Source organism: Ovis aries, chromosome 17 (assembly GCF_016772045.2).
Source record: "Ovis aries strain OAR_USU_Benz2616 breed Rambouillet chromosome 17, ARS-UI_Ramb_v3.0, whole genome shotgun sequence".
NCBI classification, from domain to species: Eukaryota; Metazoa; Chordata; class Mammalia; order Artiodactyla; family Bovidae; genus Ovis; species Ovis aries.
Window position 1 is genome coordinate 67,597,124 of NC_056070.1, and position 27,947 is coordinate 67,625,070.

The following is a 27,947-nucleotide window of genomic DNA, read 5'->3' on the forward strand; positions in this document are numbered from 1 at the left end:
TTAAAAATAACTTTCTGGCGCTTCCACCTGGTGCTGCCTTCAACTCTGGGAGAGAGCACGGCCTGTGGGGAGCCTGTCGGAGGCGGGGCTGTCCCGTCCCTGCTCACCTCTGCCCCTGGGCGCCTGGCATCGGGCGGGACGGGGCAGCCCTCAGGCCAGATGCACAAAGCTCGCTCATCAGTGGGATTCAGTCAATCGTGGGCACGAGGAAAACTTGGAGAAAATAATTTCTTTCTCCTTGAACTGAATCTGTCCCATGTGAAGGATGATCCAGTAACAAAAACAGTCAAAACTAAGATCTCCAAAGCCCATGGGGCAGAAACTGGCTCGGCGGAACCCTGCCAACAGCCAAGGCAGCGGAGGCTGAGGTGGGCCCCATGAGGGCGCAGGCCTGCGCCCAAGCCTGGGGTGGAGTGCCAGGGCAGGAGGGAACGCGGGTCTCAGGGTCCCTGGGCGAGCTGAGAGAAGGGAAGAGGGTTCGGGGCTGGCTCCGAAGGCCCTCTAGTCAGGCAAGCAGGGCCAGGGGCGGCAGTGGGGTTAGCCCTGATCCACAGGGGCCCACTGCTGCCCCATGGAGTCTACAGAGTTCACCCTGTGCTGATTCTCACTGAATAAGACTGGGGTCCCCTCTCCCCGCAAGGCCACCCCTCGTGTGGGTTCCTCGTCGCCCGCAGGGCTCTTCTCTACTTGACGCTGATCTCATCTGTCTGCCCTCTCTGCCTGTGGCCCCTCCACTGGGCGGACGCAGTGCCCACTCCACAGTCAGCGTGCCAGCGGGCGCGGCCTCGGGGGAGCGATCCGCCTCCATAGGCACTGACCTGCCTCCAGCCCAACTTGGTGCCAGGACTGAGCTCCCATTCTGGTGTCACAGCAAAGCAGCGGAGACAGAAATGTCTCCCGGGCGCCCCCTGGGTAGCGGAGGACTGTCGGGTCAAAGGCTGTCCCCACCTTTAGACAGATCTGCTCTGAGGTCCCCGCAGCCTCTGGCCATGGCCCAGCTCACCGGGCAGCCTGACTTACCTTGGCCTGCGGACTGAGGGAGCGGATGGAGGGGACGGCGATGAGGGCGAAGCGCTCGTACAGGTACTCGTTGGAGGAGCTTCCCTTCAGGAGGGCGAATGGGATGAGGTAGAGGTCCCCCTCCAGGACCAGGACCAGCTGCCGGTGCCGGCCCACAGGGCCGCTGGAGTGCATCAGGCCCTGCGGGGGAGCGAGCAGCTGACAGCCAGCGGATGCCTGCCCCCCAGGGTGCACTCGGGGATGGGGGGTGCCCGCCTGCCTCCCTGGACCCGCCCCGAGGTGGGAGGTAGAGGAGCATGGCCAGGAGGAGACGGGTCCCCCGTCACGGAGGGGGTGTCCCCAAAGATAAGGCCCAGCAGGTCATCTGGATGTGTCTCCAGGAGGCAGGTGTTCAGGCCAAGGGCAGCTGCCCGAAAGCGCCAGGGGGCCCCGGAGCAGCGTGCAGCGGCCTGTCACACAGCACTGAGCACTCGGCCGGGGCGGGACACACTGTCCGCGGGTGAGAAGCGAGACCCAGCATGTGGACAGAGGCTCTGAGGCCAGGGCGACATCCCCGGAGGAGGAGGTTCGACTGCAGGGCCTCGAGCCGCCTCGGGGCCTCTGTGTCCCTCCCCGGCTCTGCAGGGCTGTCCCACCCAGTCCCCTGTGACTGGCGGGGACCCTGACCCTGATAGACCCCCGTCATCATTCCTGGAAGGCCGGGCGGGACCTGAGGGGAGGGTGCACGCAGACCAGACAGACACCTCATCCTCCCACAGAGCTGCTGCTGGAGACTAAGGCCAGATGACCAGATAAAGAAAAGCAGGCTGTGAAGACTGGACTGGACCCAGGGTGGGTGTGAATAAAGACGAAGTGGCCGCAGGCGCCTGCGGGGCATGGTGCGGGGCCCATAGACCGCAGGCAACAGGTGCCGCGTGGCCCTGAGCCCCAGGGTGCTGGCTGCGGGAGGGTCACAGCTGGGTGCCCCTGCCCTCGTCCCTCTGCTGCCCGAGCTGCCGCGCGCCAGCAGGTGAGCGCTGGGCTGAGGGTGCAGGGGACGCTCAGCAACCACGACTGAAAGCTACCAGGACTGTAGCCAACCAGAAGTGCAAAGGTCCAAATTCAGCCCACGCCACTGTACTCTCTGAACCACAGGCAGCAGACCACTGGCTCCCCTGGGGAGTCTGAGAAGCGGAAGAATCTGGCCGTGGAGAGGCAAGACCAGAGGGCGGCCAGAGCCAGAAGGGCCCCCGGACCCCCAGGGTCCATTCTCAGCCACGTCAGCTCCGGGGAATGCTCACGCGCAGGGGCCTCTCTGAGGCCAGGGTGGTGACGACGAGTCTGCACACCCTTGGTGCAGGTGGGCCTCGGCTCCCCCAGAACCTGCTGGGGTCCGGCTGAGACGGGGGCGGTCGAAGGTCAGCTTGAATCAACCCACGAGCCCTGACCCCGGGGAGGACGCCACTTGCCCGGCCGGCGGGCTGGCGTTCTCACTGCTTCCGTGGCCCAGACAGCTGGCCGGCCAGGGCCTCCATTCTTCCTGCTCCTTGTCAGCTGCGGAGACGCCTCGGTCCTCAGGTACTGTCTGTCCTTGTGGGAATGTTACTCCAGAGTCCCCAGCAGAGACCAGACAGCCTCGCAGTACCCACCCCACGGGCCTGGTGCCCCGTCCACACTCGGGCATTGAGGGCCGACTGTTCTGTGGACGAGCACCCCCTGACAACCTCCAAAGCCCCCGTCTTCTTACAGACCAGCCGTGACCAGGAGGTCATCTCCCCGTGAGGAGAAGTCGGGTTACCACACCACTTGATTCATCTTTACAGTCACGACCCGGTGGAAGACACACTCCTCTCCTGACCAAGCCCCTGGCAGAGCCAGATCCCTCCTTGAGTTTTCAGAGGGTAGGTCCTGGGCCACCCCGGAGCTCTGGTGCCTGGGGAGGCCGTGTACTGACCTAACTGACGTGCCCGGCAAGTTGGAAGTCACTGTCTGTAGTCCTGAGCCTGATAACTCCACTTAGCCTAAGAGTGGTCTTTGCTCAACAGCAGAGGAGGACGTGGACGACCTTTCTCTCTGCCCAGAAGCATTCATTCCTCCCACTTGTCCGACGATCTTGGCTTTGACGACCATAAACACAGGGAACGGGATTTAAATACATGGAAATAAATATAAGGACAAAGACCATAACTAGAACAAGCCCAGAGACTTCCTAAATCACGTACAAAGAGTGACTTGACAAATCCTACGGAATGTTTTTGCCTCTGAATCTGGTCCTGGATGCTAGCAGCCCCTGGCCCTGGACAAGGCCTGGTCTGCTCACGGAGGGGGCGGCCGGGGACCTGCGTGCACGAGCGGCTTCATGCGGAGCAGCCTGTGGTTGCGAGGGGCTCCTGAGGCGAGTCCAGGCTCGGGCGTGAGTCACTCCCCTCCACTCCAGGGTGAATGCCACGGACGTGCACCGGGTCTGGTCCCTCTCACACTAAGCAGGCACACATTTCCTTTGTGTCTGAGACAGGATTTGACTTAATGTTTGCTGATGGCTCGTGAGCAGATGGAACGGGGCCTCCTCAACGATAACTGGACACACTTGCCCCGTCCTGACAGCAAAGGACGGCGGGCTTCCAGGAAAGAGCCACGGCGGTATTTCCCTTCAGCTAAATTCAATCAAGTCCTGGTGCAAGCCTGCGGGAAGACATTATTCCGTTCCACTTTTCATACCGTCTGACCTAGTCCCCTAGCAACAGGGCTGCGGCTAAACAAAGGCAGTTGTTCAAATAATTACAAGCCGCATGTGAAGAGGCTAATCGCTTTAGTCTTGAAGTGTCAGTGATTCATAATCTTGGACTTTGGGTTTTGATGTGTATTTTCATTGAAAACGGGGAGAAAGCCTGGCTCCATCTGGCAGCTGACAGCGCGGGAGCAGCGGGCGGTGTTGCCCTCTAGTGGCCCCGGAGCAGAGTGGGACCGGTCAGGACCATCCACCCTCTCCCTGGCCAGCCCACCGATGGGGAGGGCTGTCGGGGAGCACAGGCCGACCCCTGCCCCATGCCCCCTCGTGTTCAGGGTGGGGTGCACCCAGCAGCGCCCAGTGCGTGTCAGTGAACACTCGTGGGATGAGGCCAGCTCCTGAGGGAAGTGGGCTCATGGACCACAGTGGGTCCCGAGAGAGGCTCCCCCATCTCGTTTCCGCTGACGGCCCCTGAGAGGTTTCACTCCACGTCTCTTTAGAGGCTGTCTGACTCCTTCACTGTATTCAAACGCCTCAGTCACAAATGAGAAAACTTTTAACATCAGGAACTGAACGTTTTCACCCTAAATGCCTCCTTCAAGATGAGACTGCACTGCTGAGGGTCACACCTATTCTCACACACAGCTCCTGGGCGCACACACATCGGGGACCAGACTTTCCTTCCTGTCAATTGTATAAAGCCATGACTTCAGTCACTGTTCCAATGCGTTTGGGGCTCAAGTCCATACATCTTCCCTTCCTGGCTCCCCTGGAGGAGCACAGAGGTCCAGTCACAAGCAACCACTAATTCCACTGGCAGCTTTTTTATTCTTTAAGTCACAGGGCAAAGTCCTCAGAGAGAAAAACTGTCTAAAAGTCACAGGGCAGATTCAGAAGGGGACCCATAAGGGACAACTCACAGCTGAAGCAGCCCCTCCACTGGGCGGAGATGCTGTGATGGACAGAGGGACGGGCCGCCCCCCACGGCCCCCGCTCCAGGACTTCTGCCTTCCATACGGGGCAGAGCCCCTCCAAGCCCTGCCTCCTGGGGCCCAAAGGGGCACATCCTCCAGCGAAACAGCTGGCACTCAGGTGCCAGTCGCTTGAGACACATCCTTGCACTTGAGATCTACCCAGATGTGAGCCAGGCCCAGCACCAGGCTGGGGGCCAGGGTCGGAGGCTGAGCCTCAGAGCTGCCCTACAGGCCCGGTGGCTTACTTCTGCACCCAAACCTCTCGGAAAGCTCACGGCTGCCGTCCAAGAGAGGTCACAGAGAGCCCACTCACTGACTTGGGTCTTGGGTCTTCTGTTTTGCATCCAGGCTAGACCCGAAAGCCAAATGCATCTCTGGACCACGTACCGCCGATGTTTTACTGAATGCCAGCACACACCAGGCCCCGGGCCAGCCGCAGGGACATGGAGACGGCTCTGCTCAGTGGCACATCCTCAATCGGCCTCCAATGGCACAGGCACCTGGCCTTTCCAGGGGCCTGTTACGAACTGGGTGTCTGTGTCTCCCCAAATTCATACGTTGAAGCCTACCCCCTCAGTGATGGTATCTATCTGGAGGTGGGACCTTTAGGAGATAACTTGGTTTAGATGAGGGCAGGAGTTCCAAGAGGGTCCCCACGATAGGGATAAGAGACCTGAGTGTGCTCACTCTTTCTCTCCACCACGTGAGGACACATGAGAAAGCAGCTGTTCGCAAGCCAGGAAGTGGGCCTCCACCAAGAAGCTGACGACGCCAAGCACCGTGACCTGGGACTTCCAGCCCCAGAACCGTGAGAAATCCAGGTCACCCAGCAGCCAGAGCTAACCCACAGTCGTGGGCAATGGCAGCTGGTGGGCTTGTGCACGGCCGTTCAGATTCACAAGCTCCCTGAGCCCCTCAGCAGCTCCGCACCCGGTTAGAGAGTCGCGTCTGGACGTGCAGAGACCAAGGCCACAGAGCACCCCCCCCCGGGGCCACGCCGAAGCTTCTGGGAAGCACAAGGATGAGCCTTCCGCTGGACCCCAAGGTGGGGTGCATCCTCCCAGGGCAGGGGCCAAGGGTCTGTTCTCGCCAGGAAGGAGCCCCTGGCTTGAAGCTGCTCAGGTGAGGCCCTCGGATGAGCAGTGCGCAGGGGAGCTGACGTGGGCACATCTCCCACCCTGACTGTGGAGGAGATGGGGGAATGCATGCAGCCCTGGGCCCCTGGACCTCCTCAGGTGTGAGAAGCAAGCTGGGAAGGAGCAGCGTCTCACGTGCACCCGAGACTGCCAAGGCCGACCCGACTGCCAGCAAGGAGACTGGCTAGGACCCGAACCTATGTCTGCCCCCTTGGTGCCCAGGACCCCATCTGCAGCCCAGCGGCCCCCTGAGAACAGTGTGGGCGTCTGGAGGCTGACTGAGAAGCCCCATGTCTGGAAAATCCCCACTGTCTCAGGAGCCTGTTCTGTGTCTGGGGCGGGGGGCAAGGGTAGGGGCAGGGGTTGCTGAGCAGGAAGTGATGCATCCTGATACCAATGGCCGGCCGGGCACTTACCCCTTCCATGGGTGCCACGAGCAGGTCGTACAGGGCGCGGAGCGGTGGCCTAGCGAACGAGCTCTGCCTCCTGGGAAGAGAGGAGGTCCCATCCTTGACGGGCGATGCGGCGTTGCCGACCAGGCTGGTCATGCTCTGGGAGCTCCTGGGGAGAGAAGAGGGGTTGAAGCCGGCAGGAGGCCGCCCTCCCTCTCAGGTACATTCATAGCACCACAAGCACAGACGCACCGCGGGCGGCCCAGCTGCACACAACACCTACATGGGCTGTGGAGTTTTTCTGCATAATCTAATGTTCTGAAGCACTGTTCAAAGCATTTAATTACATTCTCGTGTGGAGCGACTGGGCAGGCAAACATGAGGACCATGAGAATTGGGGCAGCCGCCAATCTGCCAGGAAGGCAGTGTCCCGAGACACGTTAGTGTCCGGGGCGGGAGCCGCAGACACGAGGCTCCTGGTGGCCCCGCTGGAGCCCCAGCACAGCCCGAGAGGCAGGTCGGTTCAGGCGTGGCTGCAGGGTTTTATTTTGTTTTTAATGTATGGTCCATTATTTCTAGGCAAAATTTTATCAGTACAGATGGTATTTTCAACCCCAAGGCCCCAACTTTCACACTCCTGATGTTAGGGGCAGCACACTGACTGAAGCCACTCACCCTGGCCAGGCACCAGCGTAAACATTTGCATGAGTTATTTTATGACAGGAGGTCTCGGTAAGGAACGCAGAACTAACGAGCTACCGCCAACTGGAAGAATTCGGGAGAGGTCAAAAGGAGATGTCACATGTCCTTCCGCCTCACAGAATCCTTCTTGCTGGCATCCATCTTGGCTGAGCAATGCACGCACCAGCACGAAGAGCCCTGAGTCAGACTGGCCAGGGAACCGAGAAACTGGCCCCATCACCACAAAACCCGAGTCTGCAGGCCGCGTGGCGGAGCAGCCCTCCTGGGTCCCCTTTTCCTCCTGCTCTTCCCAATAAAGTCTCTTGCTTGGTCAGCGTGTATGTCTCCTTGGAGAATTCATTTCTGAGTGTCAGACAAGAGCCCACCCTTGGGCCCTGGAAGGGGGTCCCCCTTCCTGCAACCCCGACACAGGGTGAGAGCATTTGCTGCGTCACTGATTCACTGAGCAAACGCTTCCTGAGCTCTGGCCACCTGCCGGGCACTGCTGCAGGCACGCCTGGGGACTGAAAGAGGACAAAGGACGCAGGTGAGAAGGAGGAGAGACAGCGGGCAGGGAGACAAGCCCATTTCCACTGCAAGGGCAGGCTGCCCCTCAAGTCTTGCTAAACCGGCCGTTCAGCCTGGTCGGCGTGGCCTCAGCACAGCCTCCAGCGACAGGCTCCGCAGACAGGAGACAGTCAGTGGCCCCTCAGCCTTGATTCAGACTCTGTGCGCAGTTCAGGAGTTCCTGCTACACATTTAGGACCTTAAGACCGAGAGCAGGTCTCACACCAGACTCAGCTAAGTCAGGGCTCTGGACGCAGGACTGGTGGCTCTGTGGCTGTTACCAAAGGGAAAAGCAGAACACGCCCCTGCCCAGCCCCCCGGCCAAGCCAGGGTCCTTGACCATCTAAAGAAATGATTGAAAGGTTTATTTTTGAGACCTGGCTCTATCCCCTGGCCTTCCCCCAACCCTGTGGTGTTCTCAGCAACATCCCAACTCTAAATCCTAGGGCTGTGCCATGCCAGGCTGAGAGCACCCTCCGCCCCCACCTGCTCCCACAGGAGAAGGAAGGGTAGAGGACTCGAGGGCCTGGGAGCCCGCTCACGGCGCCCGTCCGTCACCCTCACTCAGAAAACACGTACTCATGAGCGACAGGGGCCGGGACCCATCTTTGCCATCAGAGCCAGTGAAGCACTGATAGCCCTGGAGTGATGCTCATAGGCTCACTGGATTCCCTGGAATACACACAAAGAGCATTGCTCCCCTGAAAGAGCGAGCATCAAACCGCCCCCCGGAGGAGACAGTCTGGCGCGACACGTGGCGTCTGTCTCAGCCGCGTGCGCGCCTGCTCCTGCACACGGCCTGTGTGCACTCACACCCTTGGGAGCCCGAGCTGCCCCCAGGACAGCATGGGGGTGGAGCAGGGAGCAGCCAGACGGCAGCACCCTCTCCCTGCACGCCCCTCGCTAGACACGCGTCTGCCTGGACTGTGGACTGGTTATCCCATTCAGGTACCTGGTCTGATTAATCTGGCCAAAGACATCCGGGGGAGTGCCATGTTCCCAGACAACACTGTGTCCCCAGGTCCTAACAGGAACTGATGAGGTGCTCCCCAAGGCCCTGAACTAAACAGCTCCTACTGGAGAAGAGACCAGCTCAGCACCCTGAGCTTCCCTGGGTGCCAGGAGACCAGCATAACTAAGCTGCATGGGGTGGGGGTCGGGGGGAGGCAGGAGGAAGTTGGGGGCTGCATGGTGGACAGACAGTTTGCAAAAAGGGCAAATGGTGCAGGATGGGGAGGACAACAGTGAAGCATCTAGAATCTGGAGGTGCTGGCGTCTCCGCTGATGGAACAGTGAGTGGAGGAGGTCTGGGCAGGAAGGCCAAGTGGGCTGGGGGCCTTTTTATTGAACCCAGGAAGTGCCAGAGGCACCTACCGGGGCCCAGCAACGCTAACCCTCTCAACATGCATCATGCCCACAGGGTGCCAGGTGCAGGCCCACAGAGGGCCAACCCGAGGGTCCCTGCACTGGCCTGTGGGGAAGGGGGTCCAGGGCACAAGACTCTCTTGCTGGTCACAGAGCCGAGGGCAGGCTGTCGGGGAGGACCGCTTGCTGAGGGCTAGCCCGCCTGGAGACAAGGCAGGGAAGGCCACTCTAAGGCCAGGAACAATGCGGGGTGAAGCGCTGGGACAGTGCTTGGGACAGTGGGGTTGGCACTGTTGGCAATGGGACGGTGGGGAGCCAGGGGCAGAGCACTGAGGGAAGTGGATGGGGGTGGGCTGCAGGGTGAGTAGGATGGCTGGCTTGGCCTCTGGGCTCTGGCCCACACCCTTCAGCACCAGGCATGCCTGAACAGGAAAACAACTCCACCAGGCCAGTTCCTTCCAAGGCTGATCAGAGAAAGGCCCCGCGGACTTCCCCCTTCCCTGTAGGCCTCTGGCGGGGCTCCAGAGCTGGGACCAGGCCAAAACACAGTGCCCCCACCCCTGGCCAGTTCAGGGGGGAAGCCGGTTGATATCCCTGGTCAGGGCTGGTAAACACATGGCTGGCCATGGCACTTCAGCGGGGGTTTCGGAGGACACTCTCTGGGCATCTGCACACTTCCAGGGGCAGGTCTCAGGCTAGGACACCGCTCCCCCTCCCGCCTGGGATCATAGGTGGGAGCAGCGGTTTCCTCACCTCCAGAGAGCTGGCCTGGACAGACTGCAGTCAACCAGCTCCCTGTGTGTGCAGCTTCTGGTTTTTCCTTTTTCTTTTCGCCTGTGACTTCTGTTTTTACTACGACATTTGACATTCACAGTGACTGAGGGCAGCTCTTGCTGACCAACAGCACACAGCCACGGCCCAGAGCCCTTGCTGAGCTGCCTGTGTCGGGGGCAGGGGGAGAGTTGGCCTCACAGATGTGTGTCCTGCGGTACCCTGGCTCCAAGCCCCAGCCGCAGTGGTCGACAAGTGTGAGCGGGTGTGTGGGATGGTCCGCTCCCTGCTGTCCTCCTTCCTGGCAATGTCACCATGCCCCAGTGACCCCCTCGCACTGCGGGCGCTGGGCCACGGGCTGGGGCCTCGGTGACTGACTGTACTGCTGCGATTTCTGTGGCGCCTTTCAGCCTGGCTGACCTCTCTGCCTCGGCAATCTGGACTCAGATGGGGAAATGGTGCTCTGACAGGGTGGACGCATCCCTGTGACAAGCTTGTGAGCTGCGGGAGGGGCCGCGCCCCAACCAGGCTCCAACTAGGCTCACCACACCCACATCACCGCTCAGGAGGCGGGGCGGCCCCTCCCCTAGGGAAGAAGAGCCCAGCTTCAGAGAGGCCAGGAGGCTGCCGGGCAGGGCAGGGTCAGGGCTCCCACCTCCCGGTGAGCCGTTTTTGTGTGTGTCCTCCCTGCCCTGAGGACATGCTGAGACCCCTGCACTCGCCTCTGCTCCCCACCCGCTTTGCTGTGACCTGACCGCGGCGGGCGGCCTCTCCCAGGCTCTGCGGGCACAGGAAGGGGGGCTGGGCTCCCAGGACTCGCTGCCGCGCCGCCACGTGGCTCCAGCAGGGGGCGCTGGCTCCCCGTCCGCGAGGCCTCGTTCGCTGCCAGGGACCCAGCTGGGCTAACTGACAGCCCAGCCCTCAGCACAGAGGGTTTTCTCACTCCGCGCGGGGGTCTTTATCAGCTCCTTCCTTAGGTGATGTTTATTAATCTGCTTCTGAAGAAATACTAATTTTCTCTGCAGCGTGGCCATCTGTGGGCTAACGGGATCGGAGAGGGACTGAGTGGTACCCGGGCCGGGAGGCTGACAGGCTGGGGGAGCCACCTGGGCTCGGCGCCCTCGGCGGGCAGAGCTGCGAGGTGAGGAGTGAGGCGCCCCGAGCAGGGAGAGGCCGGGGTGGTTTATGTCTCTGAAACGATGACAAATGCCCGGCGGCCCGGGGAGCACGCGCGGCTCATGAATCTCCCCAGGGATGAAGAGATCTATTCCCCAGGCAGGGGATTTATAACGCAGGGCTGCAGAAGACCCTGCGCGCTGGGACTCGCTCAGGCTCACACGCTGACGCGGCCCCACCGGAGGCCTACCAGGTGCCCGGGGACGCTGGGGACACTGCGGGATGCACACTTGGAAGTCTCGGCCCCAAGCGCCGCTCTCAGCACCAGGCCAGCTGCCCTGGCTTCCAGTCAGGGCCCCATGAAGGAGCGGAGTTGAGGGCACATGCAGAGCCTGGGTGGTGGCACACCCCCTCCCTGCACCCGCCACACACACACATTTCTCAGGCTTTCAGTCAAGATGGGCAGCTTGGTGAGCAGCAGAAATGGAGGAGCAGGGCTCAGCCCTCCACAGGTGAGACTAAGCAAGGGTCCCACCAAGCCCGAAGACCCCAGGGACGGAGGTGGCCAGCCTGGCCCTGAGGTCCCGTCTGTCCCGCCGGTCTCTTCACTCGGAGGGAGGAACCCAAACCTAAGCTTGGCGCATCCGAGACTCGCAAGGACCAGGGCCCCACTGCCACCCGGAGGCCTCTACACCAGGAGAACAGGCCGCCCTCCTCTGAGGAGGGACAGGGACCCGGCAGAACACAGGGGAGCAGCGAGCACAGGGGGCAAAGGGGAGACTCATGAAAGCATGGAGGGGCGGGCTGGCTGAGGAGGCGCAGGGCGGGTGCCCCTGCATCTGGAAGTCCTCCGTGCTGCTCTCAATTCCCTGCCAGCACTCAGGTCCTTCCCACCTGACCCCGTGCACGCAGGGCCAAGATGAGAGCTGAGCCAGGAACACTCCCGGGGGCCCTGCCGTCTTTTGGGCCACAGGAGGGAGGGGCCTCAGCTGGGGTGGGCCTGGCCGGGCACACACACGCCTGTCCCAGCAAGCCTCCCATAGCCAAGGCTCGCCTCAGACCCCAGCCCGCCCTGCCACAGGTGAGTAGATGGAGACTCTAGGCCTGAGGCCCTGAGGCCCAGGGCAGGGGCAGGGCCCCACCGGCTCTCAACAGTCAGGCATCAGGAAGCTGGGAGTCCAGGGCCCAGCACTGCCACAGTCTCAGGCCTTGCACTGTTTGGAATGCTCGACAGAGAGATGCTGCATGGGGCACCCTGTGCGGTCTGCTTGCAGGACGTGCCCAGGTCAGGGTGCGCAGGCCAGGGGGAGGAGGGTTGGGGGGAGGGGAGATAGTGGAGGGGGGAGGCGGAGGTCCCCACAGTGCTGAGCTCCTTCCAGGTGCCGCCCACCTTTGCTCAGGCAGCTCCTCTCCTACCCCGAGGTCTCTATCACAGGTTCTCACGTTCCAGTGGCCAGTTCAGGAGGCTTCCTGTCTGCGCTCACACCAGCAGGGTCCCAGGCCTTGGGTTGGGGCTCCTGCTTCTGCTCCTCCTGAGTCCCAAGAGGCCCCAGCCTTCCTCAGGGCGCCTCCTGCCCCACATTCGAGGAGCTGGGAGTGGCCCTGGCAGACAGGGCCGAGTGCCTGCTCCACAGGCATCTGCTGCTATGTCCCACTGGGCGGCTCCTCCCCACCCTCGGCCCTACCCGAGGCTCCAAACTCCCCTCGGGGCTCTGAACTGCATCCACTGAGGGAATGGGAGCTGGCTGGCCTGAGATCTGAACAAGCGCCTGGATTTTAAGGTACCAGCGGAAAGATTAATTGATGAACCCATTATATTCAAGCAGCCAGTGACTCTCCACCACGAACTTCCTCACAAGAAGGCTGTCTCCTCAGGGAGGTGAAGGCTGTCAAAGGCTGCATTTTAAATACTTATTCAATAAGCTGTTGGCACTGTCTGCCTGCTCACCTCCCCAGTCACCCAGTGCCCAGCTCCCTGGCTGCTCCCTCCTCAGGGGCTGGGCTCAGGCAGAGACCCCTGCCCTTCCAGGGACGTGACTCCTCTCAAGCCCAGGGACAAACCTGGGCCACGCAGGACTCCTCTTCTGCTCATGGGCTATCCCGGGAAGTCTGGTCAAGGGCTGTGACACACGCACCACCAAGGAGCTGGGGACGGCCCTCCTGCGGGGACCACGGCGCGGCCCACTCTGCTCTTTGCTCCACAGCCCAGTCGGGGGCCGGGGGGGGCGGTCACCTAGGAAAACCTGATGCCCAGGGCAGCCTCACATGGGCTTTTCCTGCTGACCCCATTAGGGGCCCAAGCTGGGCGTTGGGGGATGGGCTTACCATGCACTGAGGGATGGAGAGAAGTCACTGTGTGTGTGGCCTGCCCAGCTGATGCTAACACAGAAACACCCTTTCCAAAGGGCCTTGTACCCATGGGTGATCTGTGGGTCCTGTCCCACATAGGACCTGTCCCCCCCCAAACTTGTGGAATTTCATGGAGTCTCACTCATTTACAAAAAAACCCCAGAGCCAAATTAGTGTTGTACAGGGACAGAAGGCACCGCCTCAGAAGTGGTGAGCTCTCGCTCACTGGAGGAGTTCAGGCAAAGGCTGTGACCACTTGGAGGGAGCCTTAGATGGGTGGGATCTGGGGGCCGGAGCTCTGTCTTTGGAGCTGGCCAGACATGGATCCTAACACTGGCCTTGTCACTGGGCCCATGTGACCCACCCATCGGGAAGGTCCATGTTGGAGCCACACTGACATGGGCGTGTGGACCATGCCTGGGGGCCCTCTCTTTAATCTCTTCTTTCCCATCTGGTCATGGGAGGCTGGTCCCCCAGGATGGTGGTGCTACCCTCTCTTCTCGCAGGACCCTCAGTCTTTGTCACTGACTCTCTTGGGGGACCCTGACCAGGCCGAGGAGTCTTGTTTGCCAATTCACCCTTTTGCGGGGGTGGCTGGGGTGTTAGTTGGAGGTTGCAGAGCTGAGGGAGGGCTCTGGCCCCAGGTGGCCCCTCTCTAAAAGGGAGAACCTCGACACATTGTTGCTCTCTGCTTGGGTTCCAACCACTGACATCTGAGCAATAAGAAAGTTCTTCCTACCTCCCATCACACACACTGCCAGAAGGGGAAAGAGCAAAGACAGTGGCAACAGCGGTCAGAACCCTTCTGGGATCTTGGCCCTAATGGGTCCTGGCTGGGTGCACCTGCAAGGCCAGGGCACGGCCTGCGACCCAGAATCCCGGAGCAGCTGACAGCATATCCCATTCCGCTTCCTCTTTTCCGCAGTAAAAGTGATCTGCGGACTGCCCCTGGGTTCAGACACTCACACATGCATACACACACATGTGCACTGGCATTCCAGCCTTCAGCATGACTTCTCAAGCGTTCTGCAAGAGGAGGGGCAGAGGCGCCTTTGGGCACTGCTGCTCTGCCCAGGGGGGCACCCCAAGGTCAGGTACTGAATGAGAGAAGACTCCTTGCTTTTCCTCACTAGCAGTGTCTGCTCTGGGCTCAACACGCCACTGTGTTTTCTGCCAAAGTGCAGAGGCAAGAAGAAAAATAGTGGTTGTGGTGACCTCAAGAACAAAGACCAAGCTGTGCAGTGTGTGGAGGGGAGAGGGAGAATTCTAAGGCCAAGTCTCAGCTGACTGGCGTCTGCCGTGGCAGCCTCATCCCCAACCAGTCCAGCAAACCACCCAGAACAACAGGGCCAGCAGCCCATGAATCACAGAGCTGGAGGGCCCTGCAGCAGGGACCTGGCGCTGCTTATACACACGGCTGCTGCCACCTCACCACCTTGGGCTCGGGGACAGCACTCTGCAACCCCCACAGTATTGGGGTCTGCAGAAAAGCCACTTCTCAGCTGTCCCAGCCAGTGACACACCAGCCCCACCTCCTGGTCATGAAGGGGCAGAGAGAAAGGCCTGCGGGGACCCCACGAGGTCAGGGCAGTGGGGAGGTGGGACCGGACACAGAGTCCTGCACCTGCTGGGTGGCAGGTCTCCACCCTCCTGGCCTGTGTGCCCCTCATCTGCTATAGCCATGGCTGGGCTAGAAGGTAGCAAGGGCCCACACCATCCTAACCAGGATACCTCTACTTCTGTGGGTCGCTAGGACGGACGGAGGCCAGCACCCCACTTCCTGGGCCTGTGGTTGGCAGCAGAGGCCTGTGGCATGCGGCACCAAAGCTGAAAGAACAGACTGTTTCCTCTTCTCCGAACTGCCCTCAGAAGCCTCTAGGAGGTCAGGACTGGAAAGGCGTGCAGAGAGGTGCAGGATTTCCATTGCCAGCGTCTTCCTGATGGCAGGCTCGAGGCTTGAGGCAGGTCAGGCCTGATGAGGGAGCCGGGCAGAGAGCAGCCAGGCAGTGAAGCCAGATTCCTGCACTGCAGGCCTGGCGGCCCCTCCCAGCCTCAGGCTGGCTTGTCCTCGGCCTGGCCACAGGCACTGACCGCATTGTTTAATGAACCATTGTTTAGTGAGCTAACCCGTGGTCCTGGGCTCACTGGACCTACCTCAGAGCTGCTCAGAGTGACAACGAATGTTTTCTCAAAACAAGCAACTCCATGATACAAAATTCATAGCTCTTCTTATCCAGGGCTGATGAGCTAGGACCCCGGGTACACCTGGTTTGACCCCTTCCTTGCCTAGTGCCCAAGGCCCTGGAGGAGGGGCTCTTGCCCGCAGGCGTGCCTGAGATCAGGTCGCCGCGGACGCCTGACAGCGGCCTCTGGCGTGTGCGCTCTCACACAAACGACCCCAGGAAGGACGGGCAGAGAAAGGGCGGGTGAGGCCGCAACCCGGGGCGGCCAATAGCTGCTGCACAGGTACACGCACATTTCATCCCTTCCAGAGTTTATCCGCCCACGTTATCGGGAGAATCCACGCTTACCAGTGTCCTTCCCACTTCACTCAAGACAGCAGAAAGTCAGCACACCTATGAGCTTTCTGCACACTCCAAAGCCCAGCGTGTGCTGTTCATACATGAGCTGCTGTAATTCCATGTTAAGGGAACCCTGCAAAGTAGGAAGCTTGTTTCCACTTCAGTGACGAGGAAAAGGCTGACAGTGGTGAAGTCACCTGCCGCAGGTCCCATAGCTGACAGGCGACAAGGCCAGACCCGAGCCCTGCGCTCTTCACACCCTAGTTTACAACCAGGGATCGCAGCACTGGCAGAGCCGAGATTGCCCGCCCCAGAGCCCGAGGAGCTGAGGCTGAGGATGGAGCCAGCCTCAGCCCCACACGTCCTCGTGCCTGGTCCTGTCCCTTCCAAGAAATTAGAGCCACGAGGGACACCTGCGAAGGGGGCAGGGCCGCAGAGGAAACTGGGAGTGACCCAGCCTGGGGTTTTGGCCTCCTGACAACCAAATGCCAGTCTCTTCAGCCCTGGCTCCTGGCTGCCACCCCATCTGACTCACCCCTGGGAAAGTAAACACACGTTTGTCACCCTGACAGCACAATAATGGGAGGAAACCAGGGCCTGGAGCAGGAACGGCCACTCCCTCCCGCGCGCCCGCTCCCCCTACCACCCTCAGAGGCGGAGGCCTCAGCGCCCAGGGTGTCTTTCTGGAAAGGTCTCTCCAAATGTGACTCCCAGGTGTTGCCAACCAGTGACAGCGGGGGAAGTGCTCCTTAACCCCAACCGCCTCCCCTGTTCATCTGGACACAGCTCGGCTTGCACCCCCGGTGAAAAGACGCAGGGGCACACCAGTTGGCAATTTCAACCTTGGCTCATCTCAGCGCCACTGAGGCCTATGGTCAAGTAGTGGAGACAGGCCCAGGTGTGGACGGGCTCCTCCCCAGCAATGCTGGCATCTGCTCATCTGGCCTCCTCAACCTGAGGCCAGAGAGGTCTGCACAGGGGCCTGGCCGTGAGCTATAGGCAAAAGCTGGCCAGGGAGAAAGTGTGTGGCGCAGCCCTGTGTGGCCTCTCCTGACATCTGGGAGATCAGCCCCGAGGCCTTGGGAGGGAGCAGCCGACTGTCCCCTGGGCCTCCCACCCAGCCACAGTGGACGGTCACATCAGGCCTGCCACACTTCCTCCCCCAACCTGGAGGGGCTGCTGTGACCCCAAGGGCCAGAGCCCCGCGCTCGCCCCTGCAGACCGCCATCCCACCAGAGCCCACGCAGCTGGAAGGTCACGGAAGCTGCACTGCCCGGGAGGCAGGGCCACACGCACCTGTTAAAGAGGTTGTTGCGACGAACCATCCGAAGAAAGCCAGTGGGGTCAGTGACAGAGTTGAGCCTGTTGTTCATCTCCTCGAACTGCTGGTCCATGATGTCTCCGGCTTCACTCTCGGTCTCGCTGCTGGCACAGGCCCTGCGGGAAAACAGCAGAGAAAGGTGCCGAGTGCTGCAGGCGTGCTCCGAGGCCCCGTCCATCGGCTCCAGCATGGCCCGGCTCCTCCCGAGTCCCTTCCTGCTCCCGGCAGTCCGCCTGCTCATGTCTAGCGCTAGCCCCTGGCTGCAAACCCTCTTCAGGAAGGGGTTGTGCCAGTGCCCGGGGTGCACTCCCTGTGTCCAGCGTGTGCCCCACATGGACAGGGTGCAGAATCGCTCCTTGCTGAACGAATGGCACCACTTGCTGTGTCCTGCCGGCCAGCAGGCACTCTACCAGCACAGGGCTTGGGCAAGTGCGCAGAGTGGCAGGAGCTCCGGTCCATTCCACCTCGGAACCAGTAACTAAGCACTTGCCTGTGCCAGGCACCATACCAGGCGGGGGATGCACAGTCCCTAGAGGCACTTTTCCAGACGAGGAGACAGACATGCCCAAGAGTGGCTGCAAGGCCAGGCAGAGGGGGACTGTTTGAAATGTAGGCTTGAGAAACGTGGCTGATTGAAGCCCATTCCAAGGTCAACATGAAGATGTTGTAAGTTTTGAATTACTAAATTCTTATTTCCCCTATGACAGACCGTGAAAGAACATCTCAGGATGGGTTTTAAATAAACAGAAATACTCAGGAGTGCCTTGATTCACCAGCCTGATTAAAATAACAGAGGGCATATTAAACGTGTGAGAGGCCAAAAGAGGCAGCTCAAGCAGCCGCAGACATGCAGAGGGAGTGCTGGCCGCCCCTGGTCCCCACCGCGGCCCTGGCCACCGCGCTGGGGGCTCAGCAAAGGCCGCTCCATGTGTGGAGCCCCGCCTTCCTTCAGCGCCCATTGCTCCCAGACTCTGGAAATGCAGAAGCGACTCCCAGCCCGCACGGCAACTGTGTGTAAAGCTCCTGCTGCCGAAGGAGCGGGTGAAGGGGTAGAGAGCCCTGGAGGCCCAGGACAGACTCATGGACCAGCCATGCAAGCTGCTCATGTGCAGGAGACGTGGCACCTGGGAAGGGACAGACCTGCTGCCAGAGAAGAGGCTCGGCACACCGAGACTCAGGCTGAAGCTGAGCATGGCCTGCCTCGAACAGCCAGGCCGGTGAGCCCCTGGCGTCAGGACCACAGGACAGAGAATGGATGACTCCCCGCCCCCGGGTCGTCCTGGGGCCGAGATGCAGCACGTGACGCCACTTAGTAAACCTGGAGGCTCTGCATGAGCGTCAGCCCTGATGAGAGGGTCCATTTTATGTGTCAACTTGAGCGGGCCTGGCCGGGGTGCCTGGCCCAGCGTCACTCTGGGTAGTGAGGCTGCGAGGGCGTTTCCGGGTGAGATTAACATCGGAATCTAGACTGAGGAAAGCAAACTGCCCTTCCCAGGCCGGTGGGCCCAGTCCAATCCACTGAGCATCTGAACGGGAGAAGAGGGAGTGAGAGAGGCCTCCCCGCCCACTCCCCTGGAGCTGGGGTGTGGCGCTTCCCACCTCAGATGTGGACACCCCACAACTTACACCACCGGCTCTCCGCCTCTGGCTCGCCAACAACAGACCTGGGGCGTCTCAGCCTTCAGAACCGTGTGAGCCAGTTCCCCACAACAAAGCCCATGTGCATGATGCCCTGTTGATCCTGTCTCTCTGGAGAGCCTGGCACGAGGCACCGGAGCCCTACTCAGCCATGCTCCTTGGAGAAGGTCACACCAATGCCCCACCACTGGGCGGGGATCCCAGGAGCTGAGCCCCAGAGAAGTGCTGGGAGATGGACAGCCTTCAGGGACGGCAAAGAGGTGTGATCTCAGAGCCAGCTACTCTCCTTCGTCCCAGAACCACACCAATGGCTGATCAAGGCATTACTAGCCCAACTTCTTCCTGGTGCCCACAACTGAACCCGCCCTTCAAACCCAGCAGTGCCTGGCACACAGCAGGTGTACAAGGAAGAACGGCCAAATGATGCCAACACTGGGGAGCATCTTACAACATGCAGGGTATTTCTAGCCAGGTTTGATTTCATCTGTACAGCAAGCCTGTGAGGCAGCTCTCGTCATCTCCTCTAGGTCTGGAGAAGCTGAGGAGCTAGCCCAGGAGCACTCAGCGGCGGAGCCAGGCCTGACTCCCGCCCCTTCCCCTCTGAGGTTCCAAGCCTCTCACATGGTCCATCTCTCCCTGCTGGGATTTGACAGGGGAGGGAGGGAATGAAGACAGGAAACAAGAGGAACCAGGAAACTTCCAAGCACCTAAACAAATCACCATGCCTCCACCCTGCTGGAGAGCAGGGAACAAAGCTTTATTCCTCTTGCCACCCCACGGGTGTCAGTCGACCACGCCAGCAGCTGAAGGCTGAAAATGCTCCCTTGGGAGCTCAGGGCCCTTCATGGAGACCCTGGTAAATATCACTCAACAAGCTCTTCTGTCTAGGGACACATTTATCATCTGAACATGACGGCCTGCTTGGAGCTGAGAAATCTGCTTGTCATTTGGTGCTTGCAAAGGGGAGAAGAACTGGCTGAACTGGTATCAGCCTCTATACCTTGCAGCTCTGCTCTCACTGTCGGCTACGGACGGAGCCCTCAGAATCTCATGCTTAATGCGGCTGTTTCCTATCTCCTGACCCTTCAGAGTATTAACACCAAAGGGAAAAACAAACAGGTGATGTCACAGATAAAGGAATCTCCCATTTACAAAGCGAGCCTCATCCCTACGGCAGGGAGCCCCAGTGCCTTGTCATCAGCGGTTGTCATATCACAATCACAGCCCTCTCATCTCTCTAAGAGACTTTCTAGAGATGGCACAGCAGCTGGTCTGGTTCCATTCACTTTGATCCAACAAGGATTACTAACCAAGACCTACATCCAAGAGCCACAGAGGCCAAACAGAAGACAGTAACATGCCTTCAAGGTACAATACATCCAGTATGACCAGTGACCACTGGCTAAGGTGGGTTAAGGAGGCAGGAGGGTGTCAGCCTGGAGTCAAGAAAGGGAGGGTGCGAGAAGCCCTCTGGAATCGGCGGCATCTGAGAGGCACTGGAAGGACAGCTTAGACAGGAAGGGACTGGGGTGGTGTGTGGGAATCAGGGGATGGACTGGTATGAGAAGGCATGGAGGTAAGAGAGTGGGGGGCTCTCTGGGGCCCAGGGACTAGCCCTGGTGAGCTGGAGGAGATGGTAAGAGTGGCAGAGAGGAAGGAGAGAGAGGCGGAGGGCCTTGAACCTGGAAGGCAGTGGAGAGCTGTCAGTCCAGGCTTCTGGTGGGCTCAGGGCAGTTGTCTGAAAGGTAGTCAACTGGCCCAGAGTGGAGAACATGGACTACACGAGGAGAGAGAAAGTCAGGTGGCTTTTAGCAGCACTGCTCAGAAGCAGCCCCGAAGGCCCCAGGGCCAAGCCCGAAGGAGACTGTTAGCCCCTGACACCTACTAGGAGCCCCATTCTCAGGAGTCACTATTGTGTTAACACATCAATGTGCCTGGGTCTCAACACCCCAAGTGAGGCAAGCTTTCCACAGCCCTCAGGCTTGGAGATCTGGGTAGCAGCGCCCTCCTCCCCCGAATCCCATCTCCCTATAAATGGACATTCCTGGCTGTGACCCCATGTTCCTGGTTCCTCCTCATGATTTGCTCTCTACTGTCACCAACGATGGTTCTGCTTGTCCTGTGGTTGGGCCAACTTAACTCATGAGTCTAGACGTGTAAACTAGGGTGGTAAGGTGGAGAGTAAGAAAGTAAGAACTATCAGGAAAACATTACCAAAAAGAGAACTTATTTGCCTGAAACTCATTGAAGGAAAAGGATAAAAGACAACTAGCCGTTGATTTATAGCAGATGGGCCAGTGGTGGCAAATGAAGAAACTGCAATTAGGAGGTGGCCTTCAGTGGCAGAGGAATGGGTTTAGTTTGGACTTGCTGAACATGCAGACAGGACTCTGCACTTGGACTCCAAGTGTGCAGATACTGACTATTATTTAGATGGTCGTCATCCCAAAAGGGCTGGAGACTTAGAAATTCAAGTGTGGTGCTGAAGACAGAGCTTGGGACCAATTGTTTGATAGCGCATTCATTTATTTACCCAATAAATATTATTAAATATTTGTTATAAATATTCTGCTATGCCAGGTTCTAGTTCCAGGTAAAATGGAGTAAGCACATAACACTCCATCTTGCTGAATGAATGTAACTACACACTCTGTCTGGACCGCACGGAATAGGATATCTGAGGAACATGAAGAGTTAATATCCGGCAAATGTGGGAAGAAGACCAGAATTCAAAATGGCACCAAATCACAACTGAACTTCACATTCTTTGTCTCTGTAGAATCCATCAGACAGGCCTCTCTGCAGCTCCCCCTTCTCTGTAGCCCCACTTCTCTGCAGAAGTGGGCATCGGCATGAACAGAGAGCTCCAGGAGAAGCTCTCTATTTCCAGCTCAGAGAGACCAGAGAAAATCCCCCAATTTTCTTATTCTCTCATGTCTGTTCTCATGTTCCAGGCCACAAACAATCCTGTCAATTGACCTACTCTAAAATAATCACTAATGGAAGAAGAAAAATGACATAAGAAGGCATCAGGAACATCAAGAAAGAAGGGAGAGTAATACAAATATCAAATGTCTGAGTAAATATAATAGACTATCCTCCTCCTCACACCGTCTCCTGGAGTTTTCACATAAGTAGATGTAGTATATAAGAAGACAAATGCAAGATGGGGGCGGGGTGTGGTGGTAGAGGTTCCCATATGGTGATAAGACTTTCACATTTCATTCAAATTAATAAAGTATCAACAGCAAGTAAACTGCAAACTATAAAAAGTATTCATGTATTATGATCTCTAGAATAATTATTTTAAAAGTTACAAAAGAGACATAGTCAAAGACATAAGAGATAAATGAAAATGAATTTTTAAAAAGTTCAAAACTCCAAAATAAGGCAGGAATGGGGAAATAGAGGAATAAAAAACAAAGAGCCAACAGAAAACAAATATTCAAATATTGCTATGACATACATAAACCCACACATATCAATAATTATATTAAACATAAATGGTCTAAATATAGAAGCTGATAGAACGGAATTTAAAAATAATCTAATTAAATGCTTCTATAAGAAAGTCTCCTCAAATATAATGATATTAGAAGGAGTAAAGTAAAAGGCAAAGAGATGGACCATGCAAATATTATTCCAAAACAAAGCTGGAGTGGTTAACAAGTAGACTTGTATACAAGTCGACTTCAAAGCAAAGAAAATTACCAGGGATAAAGAGGGACGTTACACAATGATAAAAGGGCCAGTTCATCAGGAACACACAATGGTTCCAAATGAGTTTTCACCTTTCAACAGAGCTTCAAAATACGATGCAAAAAGTGACAGAACTGAAAAGCGAGGTGCATAAATTGAGACTTCAATGCTCTTTTCTCAGTAGTTGACAGAATTGGTACACAGAAAATCAATAAGATACAGAAGAACTTAACAATACCATCAACTAACTGAATATCACTGACATTCAGAGAAAACTCCACTCAACAAAAGTTCAATACATATTCTTGTCAAATTCATAGCGAGTATTCCCCAAGATAGACCATAACCTCAGTCATAAAACAAACCTTAATAGTTTTTTAAAAATTGAAATCATGCAAAACAAGCTCTTCACCCACCATGGATTTAGATTTGAAAGTAAAAAAACAACAGGAAAGTTTCCAAACTCTTGGAAACTGAACGACTCACTTCTAAATAACTGTTATACAAGAAGTCTTAAGTGAAATTAGGAAAATATTTTGAGCTGAACAAAACTCTAAGTACAACAGAAAATTTGTGAGACATAAATAAAGACTTACAGATACATTTATAGCCCTAAATGCTTATATTAAAAAAAAAACTTTCCTGGTGGTCCAGTGGTTAAGAACTCACCTTCCAATGCAGGGGGCGTGAGCAAGATCCCTCATCAGGGAACTAAGATCCCACATGCCATGGGACAACTAAGCTTGCACGCTGCAATTAAGAGAGGCCACATGCTGCGGCTAAAGAAGCCCAAGTGCTCTAGAGCCTGTGCTCCGCAACAGAGACGCCCACACGCACAGCAAAGAGGCCATGCAGCCGAAACTTTCATAACAGGTGCTGCAGGGGCTGAAATGACAAGAAGGTGGACACACCAGTACTCATGTCACACAAAAGCTATAAGGAAAGACAAAGGACACTATATAATAAAAAGATTGATACAAGAAGAGAATATTATACTCATTAACATATATGTTCCCAAAATAGGAGTGCCTAAGTGCATAAAACAAATACTAACAGACCCAAAGGGAGAAAGCAATGGGAATATAATAATAATAGGAGACTTTAACACCTCACTGACATCAATGGACAGATCTTCCAGACAGAAAACCAATAAGGCAACAGAGATCCTAAATGACACAACAGAACAGTTAGACTTAGTTGATATTTTCAGATATTACATCCAAAAGCTCAGAATACACATTATTTTCAAGAATACCTGGAACATCTTCTATGGTAGACCACACAATGGGACACAAAACAAGCTTCAACAAATTTAAGAGGATAGAATTATTTCAACAATATTTTGTGACCTCTGTAGCATGAAACTACATGGAAAGAAAAGACAAAAGTAAGAAAAAATCATTATATGGAAACTAAACAACATGTTACTAAAAAAACCAGTCAATAATGAAATCAAAGAGGAAATTAAAAAACACCTCAAGACGATGACAATAAAAACATAACCATATAAAACCTATGTGATGCAGCAAAAGCAGTTCTAAGAAGGAAGTCCACAGCAATACAGGCCTTCCTCAGAGCAAGGAAAACCCAGATAAAAACCTAGCCTACCAGCTGAAAGAGAGAGAAACAGAATAAGAAGGAAGTCCACAGCAATACAGGCCTTTCTCAGAAACAAGAAAATCTCAAATAAACAACTTAACCTTCCACCTGAAAGATATAAAAACAGAATAAGAAGGAAGTCCACAGCAATACAGGCCTTCCTCAGAAACAAGAAAATCTCAGATAAACAACTTGACCTTCCACCTGAAAGAAACAGAAAAAGAAGAACAAACAACATAAAGTAAGCAGAAGGAAAGAAATAATAAAGATCATAAAGGAAATAAAAGAGACAAAAAAACAATTTAAAAAATCAATAAAACCAAGAGCTAATTTTTGAAAGGATAGATAAAATTGACAAACCTCTGGCCAGGCTCACCAAGAAGAAAAGAGCAAGGACTCAATAAGCAAAATAAAAAATGAAAGAGGAGAAATAACAACAGATACTTCAGAAATACAAAAAAAGAAGAGAATACTATGAATAATTACACGCCAACAAATTGGACAATCTAAAAGGAATGGACAAATTTCTAGGAATGTACAGCCTACCAAAAGTGAATCAAGAAATACATCATCTGAATGGACCAATCCCTATTAGTGAAATAGAATCTGTAATACAATTTTTTTAAATCTCACTGCAAACAAAAGTCCAAGACTGGATGGTTTCACAGGAGAATTCCACTAAATATATAAATAACTTACACCAATCTTTCTCAAACTCTTCTAAAAGACTGAAGAGGAGGGAACACTCCCGAAGTCATTCTATGAAGCCACAATCACCCTGATACTAAAACCAACACTACCAGAAAAGAAAATTACAAGCCAATATCTTTGATGAATATTGATGCAAAAATCCTCAACACAATATTAGCACACCAAATACAACAACACATAAAAGGATCATACACCATGATCAAGCTAGGTCATTCCAAGGTCACAAGGATGATTCAACATATGCAAATCAATGTGATATACTACCACAACAATAAAAGACAAAAACCATATGACCAGGAGGAAATATATCTCAACATAATAAAAGCTATTTATGACAAACCAACAGCCAATGTAACAGTAAATAGTGAAAAGCTGAACACCTTCCCACTAAAATCTGGAACGAGACAAGGATGCCCACTCTCACCACTTACGTTCAACCTTAAATTGGAAGTAAAAAGAAATAAAAAAGAAATAAAAATGAAGGGAAGAGGTAAAACTGTCATCATATGCAGATGATGTGGTGCTCTAGATAGAAACTCCTGAAGACTCCACACAACAACTACTAAAACGGATAAACAAATTCTGCAGGGTAGCAGGACACAAGAGTAACATAGAGAACTCTGTTGCAGTTCTCTACACTAATGATGAAATATCAGAAAGACAAAGGAAAAATCCCTTTTAAAATTGTATCAAAAAAAAAAAAAAAACCACACCTAGGAATAAACCTGACCAAGGAGATAAAAGACATATATGCTGAGAACTATGAGACGCTGATAAAGGAACTGAAGATGATTCAAAGAAATGTAAAGATATCCCACACTCTAGGACTGGAAGAATTAATATTGTTAAAATGGCCATACCACCCAAAATAATTTAAAAATGTAATGTGATCCCTATCAAACTATCTCATGACATTTTTCACAGAACTAGAACAAATAATCTTAAAATTTATATGGAATAGCAAAAGACCCAGAATTGCTAAAGCAATCCTGAAGGAAAAGAACAAAAGTGGAGGCATAACCTTCTTGGACTTCAGACAATACTGCACAGCTACAGAATTCAAAACAGTGTGGTATTGGCACAAAAACAGATATATGGATCAATGGAACAGAACTGAGAGCCCAGAAATTAACCCATACATTTATGGTCAGTTAATCTTAGACAAAGGAGGTAAAAATATACAATGGAGAAAAGATAGGAAGTAGTATTGGGAAAGCTGGACAACTGCATGTAAATCAAAACAGAACTTTCCCTCACACCATACACAAAAATAAACTCAAAATAGGTTAGAGATTCACATATAAAACATGACATCATAAAACTTCTACAAGAGAATATATGCAGAACACTAACAACAATTGTAGCAATGTTTTCTTAGGTCAGTCTCTCAAGGTGAAAGAAATAAAAGCAAAAATACACAAATGGGACATAATCAAACTTACAAGCTTTTGCACAGGAAAGGAAACCAGAAACAAAATGAAAAAACAACCTATGGACCGGGAGAAAATATTTACAGATGATGTGACCAACAAGGGCTTAATTTCCAAAATAAACAAACAGTTCATACAGCTCAATATAAAAAAATAACACAGTAACCCAACCAAAAACTGAGCAGGAGACCTAAGAAGACATTTCTCCAAAGAAGATATACGAGACTGCCAAGAGGCACACAAAAAGATGTTCAATGTCATCGATTATTAGAGAAATGCAAATCAAAACTATAATGAAGGGTCACCTCATACTGGTCAGGATGACCATCAGTCGTGTCCGACTCTTTGCAACCCCGTGGACTGTAGCCTACCAGGCTCCTCCCTCCATGGGATTCTCCAGGCAAGAGTACTAGAGTGGGTTGTCATTTCCTTCTCCAGAGGATCTTCCCAACCCAGGGATCGAACCTGAGTCTCCCACATTCCAGGCAGACACTTTAACCTCTGAGCCACCAGGGAAGCCCTCAAAAAGTCTACAAAGAATAAATGCTGAAGAGGGTTTGGAGAAAAGGAAATCTTCCTTCACTGCTGGTGGGAATGTAAATTAGTGCAGCCACTATGAAGAAAAGTATGGAGATTCCTTAAAAAACAAAAGAGTTACCATGCGATCCAACAACCCCACTCTTGGGCATATATACAAAAAAGATGAAAACTCTAATTCAAAAAGATATACACACTCCAATGTTCATAGCAGCATTATTTACAATAGCCAAGACATGAAAGTAACCTAAATGTCTGTTGACAGATGAATGGATAAAGAAGATCTAAACCATGTTCACAGATCCTAAGACTCAATTCCCAAAGTAATCTCTAAGTTTAACATAAGTCCAATCAAAATATCAAGCCATTTTTATAGCTATACAGAAGTTAATTCTAAAATTTATATAAAAAGACAAATGAACTAGAGCAGGTAAAGCGATTTGGAAGAAGCAGAATAAAGCTGGAGGAATGGCACTGCCAGATTCTAAGACCTGCTTTAAAGCCACAGTAACAAAGATAATGTTGTATTCTTAAAAGGACAGACATAGAGACCATCGGAAAAGACCCTGATGCCGGGAAAGACTGAGGTCAAGAGGAGAAGGGGGTGAAAGAGGATGAGATGGTTGGATGGCATCACCGATGCAATGGACATGAGTCTGAGCAAACTCCGAGAGATAGTGAAGGACAGGGAAGCCTGGCATGCTGTAGTCCATGGGGTGGCAAACAGGAGGGACACAACTAAGTGACTGGACAACAAAAACAATATATATCAATGAAATAGAATAGAGTCTAATACTAGACCCATTCAAATATGGACAATTAACTTTAGACAAAGGTTAATTGCAAAGATGACTTAACAGAGGAAGAAGTCTTCTCAATAAATGGCTTTGGAACAACTGGACATCTACATGCAAAGAAATGAACCTTGTAAAATAAACCTCAGACTACATAATACACCTTATAGAAAAACTAAGTCACAAAATGAATCACAGATCTAAATATAACAATATAAAACTATAAGACTGTTAAAAGAAAATAAGGGAGAAAATTTTTGTGATCAGATTTCTCAGATTCATTTCACCAACAGCATGATCTAGAAAGAAAAAAACTGATAAAGTTGATGTCATAAAGTTAAAAACTTTTGCTCTGTGAAAGACACTGTTAAGAGAAGAAAAAGACAAGCTATGGATCGCAAGAAAATCTCTGTAAACCAGATATCGCAGCTTCCCTGGTGGCTCAGATGGTAAAGAATCCACCTGCAATGGGGGGAGACCTAGGTTCGATCACTGGGTTGGGAAGATCCCCTGGAGGAAGGCTTGGCAACCCACTCGAGTATTCTTGCCCAGAGAATCCCCGTGGACAGAGGAGCCTGGCAGGCTACAGATCATGGGGTCGCAAAGAGTCAGACACGA

General features: G+C 54.2%; 1 protein-coding gene across 3 annotated transcripts in view; it reads right to left on the minus strand.

Moving 5' to 3' along the window:
• Positions 1–27,947, minus strand: part of TTC28 (tetratricopeptide repeat domain 28) — a 568,766-nt gene that overhangs the window by 16,750 nt on the left and 524,069 nt on the right. For all 3 annotated transcript variants that reach the window (XM_027956682.2, XM_015101419.3, XM_027956683.2), the window contains 3 exons: positions 16,897–17,037; positions 6,254–6,398; positions 1,021–1,200 (listed from right to left, as the gene is read on the minus strand). In XM_027956682.2, the coding sequence (XP_027812483.2) occupies positions 1,021–1,200; positions 6,254–6,398; positions 16,897–17,037 (466 nt within the window). The remainder of the gene's footprint in view (positions 1–1,020; positions 1,201–6,253; positions 6,399–16,896; positions 17,038–27,947) is intronic.